This window comes from Amphiura filiformis, chromosome 10 (genome assembly GCF_039555335.1).
Source record: "Amphiura filiformis chromosome 10, Afil_fr2py, whole genome shotgun sequence".
Lineage (NCBI taxonomy): Eukaryota > Metazoa > Echinodermata > Ophiuroidea > Amphilepidida > Amphiuridae > Amphiura > Amphiura filiformis.
In genome coordinates this window covers 46,063,185-46,077,772 of record NC_092637.1, presented here as the reverse complement: position 1 = coordinate 46,077,772, position 14,588 = coordinate 46,063,185, and the positions used below count along the sequence as shown (strand labels likewise).

The window sequence follows — 14,588 nt, the reverse complement described above, 5'->3', positions numbered from 1 at the left end:
GCCTATGTGCCTTATATATTACGGAGAACCACTCTAGACCTATCATGTATGCGAGTATTGTTTTGAGTTCCGTGCGATTATTGAATATTCTACAAGTGCGACTACTGCAACTAACTGGTTACTTTAACACTACCAGGGCTGTACAATAAGGTAATAGTCATATAGGTTATTAATATAATAGTCATAGGCCTATAGGTTATTATAATTAGGCCAAGTAAAAAGAAATAAAATGTATATCGTCCGGACTTAATCAAGGAAATTTCAAAGATACAAAGGGTGCAAAATACAGCTGCCAGACTTGTTACTAGGTGTAAAAAGCAAGAACGTATGAAGCCTGTTCTCTAGGGACCTTCACTGGCTACCCGTGCAACAAAGAATCAGGTATAAGGTTGCCTTGCTTACATTCAAAGCTCTGCACGGTACAGCGCCTACATACATCGCAGAGCTAGTTGAGGAGCACAAGCCAAGAAGGGCCCTGAGATCGGCTTCAGAGGTGCGACTATGCCCTCCTAAGTTTCCCCGAACTAAGTTTTATGGCGAAAGGGCTTTTGCCGTGGCAGCACCTACTATGTGGAACAAGTTACCCTGCAAACTACGTGCAATTTCCAGCCAAAGCGCTTTCAAGAAAGGTCTCAAAACACACCTTTTTAATTTAACTTAATTCTTCATCGAACCTTTTAAACGTCGTTTGTGACTTTTTATCATGGACAATAACGGGGAATGCCGTTCTTTTACCTTCCTTTGTTTTTTCGCTGTATACAGATGGTTCACTGTGTTTTAAAAGATATGTTTTTGCTGAGATAATGAAATTTTTGATATTGTTGCTATTTTGGTTTTGTGTATTCTTTTAAACATAAATATGTTTAAACGTTGGACCTACTTCATAAGAACTGTTTGTTTTTGCTCAAGATGTTCTTTAGCCATTTTGATGTGGAAGTAAGACAATATGTGTTTTTTTTAGTGCAATTAATGTCATGTGCAATTTCATACTGCCTTTTTGTTCTTTTGTTCTTTGCTCGCTTTGTGATCGGTTTTTTTCAAGATTACTCCTAACAAAATGCACAGTATGCGCTTGAACTGTCGGTTTTTTTTACCTTCTTACCATTGTACATTTTTGCTAAACATGCTAAATAGTGTTATTTTTATTGTTGCTAAATACTTTATTGTAATTTTATAGAGTTGTATTTGTATTATCTTGTAAAGCGCCTTGTGGTTGCGTGCAATATAAGGCGCTTAATAAATTGTATGTATGTATTATTATTATTATTATTATCAAAAATCGATGAGGGATGCCCTTATTATTTGTTTTTATGTTATTTTTTTACCATTCATTTCTGTGTAAAATTGCATTTGCAAAGTCTTTGTCAACACATCATAAAAATGGGGATGCCCCTAATATTTTTGATTTGGAGGAGGAGGAGGAGGAGGAAGAGGAGCAGGAGGAGGAGCAGGAGGAAGGGGAGCAGGAGGAGGAGGAAGAAGATGAGGAGGAGGAGCAGGAGGGTGAGGAGCAGTATAGTAGTATTCACGATTACACAAAAATCCGGAACTAAATTTTTGAATTAAGAAAGTAGGTCTATTCTATAAACTATCGTATATAGCTATAGCCTTTTAGCTCCACCTAATGGGAACGAAAGTTAAATAAAAGATGGGTGACCAGATTGACAGCCTCATTCATCTACTTAACCCCATCAAAATACAGATTTTGGTATCAGGTGAAAGTTCATCTAATTGCTCATATTTTCACAGAATAGTTCCGCCGTAACTTTAGGCATAAATATGTATTAACAAAAGTATGTATAATTAGCCCCATAGAATTGTACAAAGACTAATTTGTAATAATTAGCCCCATAGAATTGTTCAAAGACAAATTTTATAGTCTTGCTTCCTGAATTTTGGTAAAGGTGCTTCAAATGCTTAGACATGTAGAATTATACCAAGTGAAATTATACGACGGTTATTGTAAGAAAGCTATTCCCCAAACCGTTGGTTGAATATGGGATTTTAACTAAACACATCAAAAAAGTAAACTAACCCCCTTAAATATTGGCCATTATTCATAAACGGGCTACTGTATTACAAATCTGTTGCGTTTGCGTATTTTGACACCTCATTTGATACGATAGCCCAGAAAACAATAAAACACCGGTCAATTTAATGTAGTGAGGTCCAGATTTGAAAGTTGCATTTGCAGCATTAATACAAAAACATACAGATTAACATTACACAGATTTCCTTCCATTTTACTGAATACAAATCAATAGAATTTACTGCAACTTTCAAATCTTGGAATGCATTAATTTACGGTGTCAATATTTAGACAAATGCTACAAATGAGGTGTCAAAATGCGCAGAAATAAATTCTGCTTCCAACGAATTTTACAGATTTGTAATACAATCGCCCGTTTTTGAATAATGGCGGAGGGTTAGTTACTTTTTTTGAGATATTTAGTATGCGCTGTTTATGGGTTGAACCATACAAATAAGTAAATAAAGGATCGAGATTGACCTATATAATGCCATCTGGGAAAATACCCGGGGAAAATAGGATAATGTTTTCATAATTAATTTTTTTCTGCAAAATTGCATGATACTTGTAGAGCTCATAGTGAGTACCGTTATCGTAATACACATCAAATAATTACTAGTACTGATTTTTATTCATATTTAACCTGAAATTATGCCAAACTTGACCCAAATTTTGTCAAATCGATTGAACTCATACAGGTAGGTATGACCAGTGGTAACTTTGCCGTATGGCTCGCTGGATTGTTTTGCTTCCTTGTACTGTATATGATTGTCTGCTTGCTCTTTTTTCTTCTTCGTAGTCTTTATCTTTCTTCATTTTCATTTGTTCGTCATCTTCTTCATCTTTTTTCACCTTCTTCATCTGTCTTTATCGTCTTCTTCTTTCATCCTCATATTCTTTATCTTCATCATTTTTCATCTTTTCATTTTCTTCATCTTTCGTTGCCGTCTTTATCTTTCTTTATATCTTCCTTTTTCTTTGTCTTTCCAGTCTTCTTCATCTTTCTTCTTCTTCATCGTCTTCATATCTTTTCATCTTCTTCATCTTTATGAAGATGAAGAAAGATGTAGAAAGATGAAGAACGATAAAGACGATAAAGAAAGATGAAGAAGATAAAAAGATGAAGATGAAGAAAGATGAAGGTAAAGAAAGATGAAGTAAAAATGAAGAAGAACAAAGGAAGGATGAAGAAGATAATAAGAACGATAAAGACAACAACGAAAGACGAAGAAGATAAAAAGATGAAGATGAAGGCAAAGAAAGAAGAAGAAGATAAAGATGAAGAATAAAGAAAGATGAAGAAAAAACAAAGAAAGGTGAAGAAGATTATAAAGAAAGATAAAAACGACAAAGGAAGACGAAGAGAATAAAAAGATGAAGATGAACAAATATGAAAGTAAAGAAAGATGAAGAAGACAACGATGATGAAATATAAAGAAAAATGAAGAAAGGTGAAGATATAAAGAAAGACAACAACGGAAGTCGAAGCAAATTAAAAAGATGAAGATGAAGGCAAAGAAAGATAAAGAATAAAGAAAGATGAAGAAAAATGAAGAAGAGCGAAGGAAAGATGAAGAATATAATAAGAACGATAAAGACAACGAAAGACGAAGAAGATAAAAAGATGAAGATGAAGGAAGATGAAGGTAAAGAAAGCTGAAGACGATGAAGAATGTAAATAAAGATGATGAAATATGAAGAAAAATGAAGAAAGGTGAAGGAGATAAAAGAGAAAGACACCAGAAAAACGAAGAAGAGAAGATAAAAAGATGAAGATGACGAAAGATGAAGGTAAAGAAAGATGAAGAAGATAAATATGAAGAATAAAGGAAGATGAAGAAAAAACAAAGAAAGGTGAAGAAGATTATAAAGAAAGACGACAAAGAAAGACGATGAAGATTTAAAAAAATGAAGATGAAGGAAGATTAAGGTAAAGAAAGATAAAGACGATAAAGATGAAGAATGTTAATAAAGATGATGAAATATGAAGAAAGGTAAAGAAGATATAGAGAAAGACAACAAGAAAAACGAAGAAGATAAAAAGATGAAAATGAAGAAAGATGTAGGCAAAGAAAGATGAAGAAGATAAAGATGAAGAATAAAGAAAGATGAAGAAAAAACAAAGAAAGGTGAAGATTATAAAGAAAGATAAAAACGACAAAGGAAGACGAAGGAGATAAAAAGATGAAGATGAAGAAAGATGAAGGTAAAGAAAGATAAAGATGAAGAATATTAATAAAGACTAAGAAAGATGAAAACGACGAAAAGTGAAGAAGATATAAAGAAAGATAAAGACGACGAAGAAGATAAAAGGGTGAAGATGAAGCAAGCTGAAGAAAATGAAGATTGTAAATAAATATGAAGAAAAATGAAGAGGGTGAAGAAGATATAAAGAAAGAGAAGACGACAAAGAAAGGCGAAGAATATAAAAAGATGATGAAGAAAGAAGAATAAGGTAAAGAAAGATAAAGAAGATGAAGAAAAATGAAGAAATATGAAGATCCTGGGAGAAAGATAAATAAATATAGAGATAAGACGATGAAGAAAGATGACGACGATAAAGAAAGATGATGCAGATGAGGATATTGAAAGATGACGACGATAAAGAAAGAGGAAGAAAGCTGAAGATAAAGAAAGAAGAAGAAAGATGAAGAATATAAAGAAAGATGAAGGTCTACATCTTCTCCTTTTTCTTTTCACATGCCTGATCATCCCTCCACTTGGTTTTGAATTCTAAATCGTAATTAATTTGTCGATCATACCTGAAATCATCCACCTCCGTTCTTACGTAGACATCTTTGAGATCTCCTTTTGAAAATACTTCGTCTAACTGAAAAGTAAACGGGATTTAACATTATGCCAATTAATAATATTTATAATGATAACAAAATGTTACAGTATATGCCTGTACCAAAATTATATATATTTATTTGTTTGTTCTTCTTGCATTTGTAGTTGGTAGTTGAATATGTACATTTTGTTTGTTTGGTTACCACATTAGAGAATGAATTTGGAGAAAACCTTCTGATAATTACAAACACTCGCTGAGCAGCAAGACCTTCCCTCTAAGCTTTTAATCCGATTAGCTGATTATCTATTTGTTTTCATGAATTGGAAGACATTCTTTGATGAACTGAGCTCAATCATCTGAAATTGCTGGAGCGTGAGCCACCCAGGCTGGTGGCTCAGCATAGTGTTTTATTAACAGAAGGTTTTCTCCAAATTCGTTTCCTAATGAGAATGGTTGACTCCATTTGAAACCTACACTCCCATGACTCCCGGGAGATTAAGATTACGTCTTCCATAGACATGAGGAGATGGTGTAAGGATTTCAACTGGAATAGCCCATTGCAGCTACGTTTTTGTGGTATAAAAAACAAATGCTGAAACTTAACCCCAAAAGTCAGGCACGCCGCACGCAACCCGTTATAGTCATAGTAAGCGACCCCTGATTCATAAAATATTCCAGTAAATAGTGCCCTTTCATTGATGCTGCTAACAAGTCTGTTTTTGTTTTTAATCTAGAGTAGTTCCGTATATTTACACGAGCTTCTTTTAACTTATTTTAATCAAAGGTTAAAATAATCAGTTCGACTATAAACCGTGTAATCACCATTTTCCTATACACTATTTCGAAAGGACGCTCACATTTGGCTATTCCATTCAAAATCCACACTACCCCTGTGGAAGATTTAGCTAAAGTCCACAGAGGGAGTATCAATTTTGAATAGAATATACAATTGGGTAACTTCCATTTTAAATACTCACTCCAGTTGTGGAATATATAGGTAAAGTCATAATACAGCGGGGAGTATGGGTTTTAAAATGATTACCTCTGACCAATTATATATTAACAACTTACTCCCCCTGTGGAAGATATTTCCCAAATCTTCCACAGGGGTAGTGTGGATTTTAAATGGAATAGCCCATTCTTAAACTTTGACAAATCGTCAACTTATTAATCAAATCACGGACCCTAAATTACATAAAATTCATGGAAATCACTGATCCGTAAGCTTACCTGTTGTGTGTATTCCTTTTCCAGTGCTTTATATTCGTTTGAGTTGGGATCGTCTAATGCATCTACGAATTCTCTATCTAAACTAGTTTTGATTGGAACATCGATATTTTCTGGAATAAACGAAAATAATAAGTATCATAAACACATCACAAAAAAGAACCCACCCCCGTTTGTATTTTATTTTATTACAAAACAATATCTCAAAACTAAATCAAATTTTAAAACTGCAATAGCAAATAGAACCCGGATTAGTTATGTAATTCGGGGGTTCAAGTTCTTTACAAATACTGCTGTGTTGTTAATATTGATATAAAATTGGATTGAATGAGCCCATTATTTATTGGTCGAGCTATGACTGAGTTTTAAAATATTGGACGAGACATAGGGAGATCAATTGGGCGTAAAAGCATCTAGTTTTATCATTATTATGTACGGAAGCTCTGAAGGGACATGACGAGTTGACGACTTGACGAGATGACGAGATGACGACATGTCCCATCAGAGCTTCCATAATTACTCTCTAAATTCGAAAGAGTGAAAAAGTCAATCCTCCTCGGAGTGACTCTTCGGGTCAATCGAAAAGATTGACTTTTCAATCTACCAAGAGTGAAAATCACATATTTTTCTCCATACGAGTTAAAAGTTTATTTATGTTTATTAAATTTAAACACACTTCAATCGAGAGAGATTGTGCTGAGGGAACACTCTGTGAAAAGATTGAAAATTTCACTTTAAAAAGATTGAAATTTCACTCTTTGCAGAGTGAAAATTTTACTCGTATGGAGGACAATATGTGATTTTCACTCTTGGTAGAATGAAATGTCAATCTTTTCGATTGACCCGAAGAGTCACTCCGAGGAGGATTGACTTTTTCACTCTTTGGAATTTATGTTGACTTGGAAATCGGGGTCAAAAAATGACCCTTTCGGATTCAAATTTTGACCCCGTAGTGGTTTAGCGTCATGTACCATGTGTATATACGAAGGCAGCACAATCTTATTATTATTTACCGCACTGTTTAGGAGTTTGCTATCTACTGAAGTTATACGCATTGAAGCAATGATTATTGGCAATAATATTGCATTCCGGATTGTGTGTACGCAGAAGTGGTAACTATTTTCGCACGAAACTTATGAAATGAGAAATTGCAAAACCCACATATTTATATTTTTAAATAATATAAAACTCTTTCATTTTTAACTGTTTCATTTTCTGTTTTCAATTGTGTAGATACGCATTGCGTATTCTGAACAATGTGCAGGCACAAATGGCTGAATATTTACATTTTAACAATTTTCCACACTATTTTAGATTCTCGTATGAGCTATAGCTAAGACCAGTGACCAAACTGTCAGCAAAATTATATAATTTATACATTAAACAAACAAAACAAAAAGCGTAAGAATGAAACTATGCGTGTAATCAACATTTATCATGTTTATGGCCCAAACACTGTAAGGTGTTACACTTTTAAGTGTTATAAACTTAAAAGCTTTATGGCCAAAATATAGTTTAAGGTGTAACACTTCTAAAGTTCTTTTGTTGAAAAGAATGTAAAACTTTCTTGAACCAGTTTACCTGATACGCTTTACCTGATCGATTTTCATTATCTGAATCAATATATTATTGAAAAATAACACTTTAGTGTTTTGCAAAAGTTCATTCTACAAATCATATACTTTGAAAACTTGCTTAATTTATTGTTGTTAATGAGTTAGGTACGTTTTACAAAAGTGTTGTTGTTTCAGCCCTCTTTACAACATAACTCAAGAACCACAGGACCTACAAAAGTATGTCTGTGATATTTGAATTCTTCTACACGCTCGCTATAATTGAGCAATGCAATTTTTGCTAAAGCTCACTACCATTCTCAAGATTCTGTGAACTACTTTTTTCTGCTGCTTCGACCATCAATACATCGTATACCCTTAAGTTAAACTTTTGTATTGTATAGTGGTGATAAGTTTGCCATACACAAACTACATGTGCCGATAATTATTATATTTTCACCATTAATACTTGATCAATTATCCTTAAAATTCTTTAACATTTAGTCACAAATATACTGTACATGGTGCGTAACCACAATCCCGGACATAAGTCGTTCGAACACTTGTGTCAAAGTAGGACTGTTTGAGACCGTATTTCTGATATACTTGACATATTAAAATTTCGCTTTCTTTGACGTGAAGTCTGAACCATTTCCTACTACTAGAACCCTCCCCCTGCCCCACCAATCAATGTTGGATGTTTCTAGGGGTTCATGACCAAAAAAACAAACAACAACATTGATCAGGGGGAATGGGGGGCATATTTGAGGTACCCATGTTAAAGTGTTCGAACAATTATGACCGGGATTGTATTTGCGATGTCAAAAATATAACATCTAAATTTGGTTTTTGGCTCATATCTTTAAAACCAAAGTAGGTATTACAACCAAATTTGGCACACATTATTACAATGATATGTGTCATGTTTTCTGAATTGGACAGCATGATATTGATTAAATTAAGGGAACGGTCAATGAAAATGTGTCGCACACCACGTAAACCTATGTGAAAATTGTCCTATTTTCAAGAGTGTTTTGCCTGCCAATTTAAAATGATTTAGTAGAATTTGATAATTTTTTAGATATTATTCCTGAAAGTAAGAACTTTATATACACATTAATATTTTCTATGGGGAATCTTTATATTTTAGGGATCGGTCAATATAAATATTGAATATTATAGGTTTTTTGAATGTAAATTAGGTACTTTTTTATGAAAAAAGTCCACATTTTGATATTAAGTGTTAAAAAGAAATAATTTTCATTGCAAATATATTAAAATTGTGTACAATTTAATAAATATTCGATATTAAATGCCAAACTTTGTGCTAAATTGATCACTGATTGAGCCACTGGAAGTGAATTACCGCAGAGGCAAGATTTATCTTCAGTAGATAGCAGGGTTTATCTTCAGGAAATAGCAAACCACTGCACAACCTGTACGTTTTTGGTTCGTCATCAGTAGAGTACAATCATTTCGACCCATATAAACAGAAAGCCAGAGATTCACAGATGGAGGCGACACCCCGAGCAATGTGTTTTGGGAATTTATCCTCAATTCAAATATTAAAGTGAAAAACAAAACAATCAACGTGCATTTTCAAGAAATTTGATGTAAATTTGACGTAAATGTCAAAATCCAAAATGTTAATACATCTTATTCAGACAAAGTTACTTAATGACTCATCATTAAAAATGAAAAATTGTAAAAATATATCCATTTACTTTTGATTATTTTATTCAACAGTGTCAAAACAATTTAATGTGTAAATAAGAGGGGACGATAATGACAATGTTTGTCATACAGACCAAAAATCACATCATCATCATCATCATCATCATCATCATCATCATCATCATCATCATCATCATCATCATCAATACATACATACATATTATACGTAGGTCTGGGCATACGTAATTATTTATTTATTTATCTATCATTCAAACATACAACAAATCCGTATGCGAGTTAACGCATCATAAAGAATTCCTTCATAATCACTATATGTAGCAAGTCCTTCATTCAGTCTCGTTCCAAAACTAAGTCTAATCGTGAAATTTAAATATATTGTATGGACTTTGCATTTTAGGATGCGCACATGACGATAAGCCAACGGTATACCACACGCAAATCAATGCATACCATCGATAATCCACTACTGTTAAAGATTTGATCGTAGTGATTTCTAATATTCTATGAATATGGTGGTATATCGTTAATTTATGTGTTTATGGTGTACAAATCGACACAATATTTTCACAACAATATGGATTACCGATATGATCTTTTCAGAAATTAATTTTTTTAGCGCAATTTGTCAATTTAAATAACATGATTAATATGACACTTCTCAATGAACAAAACCAAAACAAAACCACTGTCCTTCAATAGCTCAATCGGTTAGAGCGCTCTTGATATGCAGTTAACGGGGCGGGTTCGAATCAATCCAAGTATTTTTGTTTTCCTATTTATTAATTGTTATAAATATTTCAGGAACATTTTCTTTCAAATAACTTTGCAGAGCAACTGTTGTCAAACTCTTTTTATTTGTTCGACTAAAATGCAAAATGTCACTATTATGCGCAGTTTATTGTGTTTTCTTATTATATCAGGCAGATTCTCCTATACTCCGTTTGTTGTGCTATAAGTTAATATGTTGTTTCATGAAGATGATTCATATTTTCCTGTGATTTATCCCTAAATCGTGGACTATACATTTACCATGTTTACTAGTATTCATCCTTATGATCACCAGGACCTACAAGGATATAAATTTGAAAACATCTCCTTGCGTATTTACACATAGATTTTCTTAGAATGTGAATTTGCATGGATTTTATGGTCCGGTATACATTTTCATTGACCGTTCCTGAACTTACAATATTTAATACTGCCCATTTTATAAAACTGAGAACATATTGTTGTGATAAAACGTGCCAAATTTGGTTGTAATAGCTGCTTCCGTTTTAAAGATATGAGCCAAAACCAATTTTAGATGATTTTTTTGGACATCGCCAATACAATCCCGGACATAAGTCGTTCGAACACTTGTGTCAAAGTAGGACTGTTTGAGACCGTATTTCTGATATACTTGACATATTAAAATTTCGCTTTCTTTGACGTGAAGTCTGAACCATTTCCTACTACTAGAACCCTCCCCCTGCCCCACCAATCAATGTTGGATGTTTCTAGGGTTCATGACCAAAAAACAAACAACAACATTGATCAGGGGAATGGGGGCATATTTGAGGTACCCATGTTAAAGTGTTCGAACAATTATGACCGGGATTGTATTTGCGATGTCAAAATATAACATCTAAATTTGGTTTTTGGCTCATATCTTTAAAACCAAAGTAGGTATTACAACCAAATTTGGCACACATTATTACAATGATATGTGTCATGTTTTCTGAATTGGACAGCATGATATTGATTAAATTAAGGGAACGGTCAATGAAAATGTGTCGCACACCACGTAAACCTATGTGAAAATTGTCCTATTTTCAAGAGTGTTTTGCCTGCCAATTTAAAATGATTTAGTAGAATTTGATAATTTTTTAGATATTATTCCTGAAAGTAAGAACTTTATATACACATTAATATTTTCTATGGGGAATCTTTATATTTTAGGGATCGGTCAATATAAATATTGAATATTATAGGTTTTTTGAATGTAAATTAGGTACTTTTTTATGAAAAAAAGTCCACATTTTGATATTAAGTGTTAAAAAGAAATAATTTTCATTGCAAATATATTAAAATTGTGTACAATTTAATAAATATTCGATATTAAATGCCAAACTTTGTGCTAAATTGATCACTGATTGAGCCACTGGAAGTGAATTACCGCAGAGGCAAGATTTATCTTCAGTAGATAGCAGGGTTTATCTTCAGGAAATAGCAAACCACTGCACAACCTGTACGTTTTTGGTTCGTCATCAGTAGAGTACAATCATTTCGACCCATATAAACAGAAAGCCAGAGATTCACAGATGGAGGCGACACCCCGAGCAATGTGTTTTGGGAATTTATCCTCAATTCAAATATTAAAGTGAAAAACAAAACAATCAACGTGCATTTTCAAGAAATTTGATGTAAATTTGACGTAAATGTCAAAATCCAAAATGTTAATACATCTTATTCAGACAAAGTTACTTAATGACTCATCATTAAAAATGAAAAAATTGTAAAAATATATCCATTTACTTTTGATTATTTTATTCAACAGTGTCAAAACAATTTAATGTGTAAATAAGAGGGGACGATAATGACAATGTTTGTCATACAGACCAAAAATCACATCATCATCATCATCATCATCATCATCATCATCATCATCATCATCATCATCATCATCATCAATACATACATACATATTATACGTAGGTCTGGGCATACGTAATTATTTATTTATTTATCTATCATTCAAACATACAACAAATCCGTATGCGAGTTAACGCATCATAAAGAATTCCTTCATAATCACTATATGTAGCAAGTCCTTCATTCAGTCTCGTTCCAAAACTAAGTCTAATCGTGAAATTTAAATATATTGTATGGACTTTGCATTTTAGGATGCGCACATGACGATAAGCCAACGGTATACCACACGCAAATCAATGCATACCATCGATAATCCACTACTGTTAAAGATTTGATCGTAGTGATTTCTAATATTCTATGAATATGGTGGTATATCGTTAATTTATGTGTTTATGGTGTACAAATCGACACAATATTTTCACAACAATATGGATTACCGATATGATCTTTTCAGAAATTAATTTTTTAGCGCAATTTGTCAATTTAAATAACATGATTAATATGACACTTCTCAATGAACAAAACCAAAACAAAACCACTGTCCTTCAATAGCTCAATCGGTTAGAGCGCTCTTGATATGCAGTTAACGGGGCGGGTTCGAATCAATCCAAGTATTTTTGTTTTCCTATTTATTAATTGTTATAAATATTTCAGGAACATTTTCTTTCAAATAACTTTGCAGAGCAACTGTTGTCAAACTCTTTTTATTTGTTCGACTAAAATGCAAAATGTCACTATTATGCGCAGTTTATTGTGTTTTCTTATTATATCAGGCAGATTCTCCTATACTCCGTTTGTTGTGCTATAAGTTAATATGTTGTTTCATGAAGATGATTCATATTTTCCTGTGATTTATCCCTAAATCGTGGACTATACATTTACCATGTTTACTAGTATTCATCCTTATGATCACCAGGACCTACAAGGATATAAATTTGAAAACATCTCCTTGCGTATTTACACATAGATTTTCTTAGAATGTGAATTTGCATGGATTTTATGGTCCGGTATACATTTTCATTGACCGTTCCCTTAACTTACAATATTTAATACTGCCCATTTTATAAAACTGAGAACATATTGTTGTGATAAAACGTGCCAAATTTGGTTGTAATAGCTGCTTCCGTTTTAAAGATATGAGCCAAAAACCAATTTTAGATGATTTTTTTTTGACATCGCCAATACAATCCCGGACATAAGTCGTTCGAACACTTGTGTCAAAGTAGGACTGTTTGAGACCGTATTTCTGATATACTTGACATATTAAAATTTCGCTTTCTTTGACGTGAAGTCTGAACCATTTCCTACTACTAGAACCCTCCCCCTGCCCCACCAATCAATGTTGGATGTTTCTAGGGGTTCATGACCAAAAAAACAAACAACAACATTGATCAGGGGAATGGGGGCATATTTGAGGTACCCATGTTAAAGTGTTCGAACAATTATGACCGGGATTGTATTTGCGATGTCAAAATATAACATCTAAATTTGGTTTTGGCTCATATCTTTAAAACCAAAGTAGGTATTACAACCAAATTTGGCACACATTATTACAATGATATGTGTCATGTTTTCTGAATTGGACAGCATGATATTGATTAAATTAAGGGAACGGTCAATGAAAATGTGTCGCACACCACGTAAACCTATGTGAAAATTGTCCTATTTTCAAGAGTGTTTTGCCTGCCAATTTAAAATGATTTAGTAGAATTTGATAATTTTTTAGATATTATTCCTGAAAGTAAGAACTTTATATACACATTAATATTTTCTATGGGGAATCTTTATATTTTAGGGATCGGTCAATATAAATATTGAATATTATAGGTTTTTGAATGTAAATTAGGTACTTTTTTATGAAAAAAAGTCCACATTTTGATATTAAGTGTTAAAAGAAATAATTTTCATTGCAAATATATTAAAATTGTGTACAATTTAATAAATATTCGATATTAAATGCCAAACTTTGTGCTAAATTGATCACTGATTGAGCCACTGGAAGTGAATTACCGCAGAGGCAAGATTTATCTTCAGTAGATAGCAGGGTTTATCTTCAGGAAATAGCAAACCACTGCACAACCTGTACGTTTTTGGTTCGTCATCAGTAGAGTACAATCATTTCGACCCATATAAACAGAAAGCCAGAGATTCACAGATGGAGGCGACACCCCGAGCAATGTGTTTTGGGAATTTATCCTCAATTCAAATATTAAAGTGAAAAACAAAACAATCAACGTGCATTTTCAAGAAATTTGATGTAAATTTGACGTAAATGTCAAAATCCAAAATGTTAATACATCTTATTCAGACAAAGTTACTTAATGACTCATCATTAAAAATGAAAAAATTGTAAAAATATATCCATTTACTTTTGATTATTTTATTCAACAGTGTCAAAACAATTTAATGTGTAAATAAGAGGGACGATAATGACAATGTTTGTCATACAGACCAAAAATCACATCATCATCATCATCATCATCATCATCATCATCATCATCATCATCATCATCATCATCATCATACATACATACATACATATTATACGTAGGTCTGGGCATACGTAATTATTTATTTATTTATCTATCATTCAAACATACAACAAATCCGTATGCGAGTTAACGCATCATAAAGAATTCCTTCATAATCACTATATGTAGCA

The 14,588-nt window shown here is 32.8% G+C and overlaps 1 protein-coding gene across 1 annotated transcript in view; it reads right to left on the bottom strand.

The window, feature by feature from the left end:
* The window catches only part of LOC140161924 (uncharacterized), a 91,028-nt gene that overhangs the window by 29,995 nt on the left and 46,445 nt on the right, over window positions 1-14,588 (bottom strand). Inside the window, exons 3-4 of the mRNA XM_072185219.1 lie at window positions 6,051-6,160; window positions 4,792-4,859 (exon numbers count right to left, since the gene is read on the bottom strand). Of these exons, the coding sequence (XP_072041320.1) occupies window positions 4,792-4,859; window positions 6,051-6,160 (178 nt within the window). The remainder of the gene's footprint in view (window positions 1-4,791; window positions 4,860-6,050; window positions 6,161-14,588) is intronic.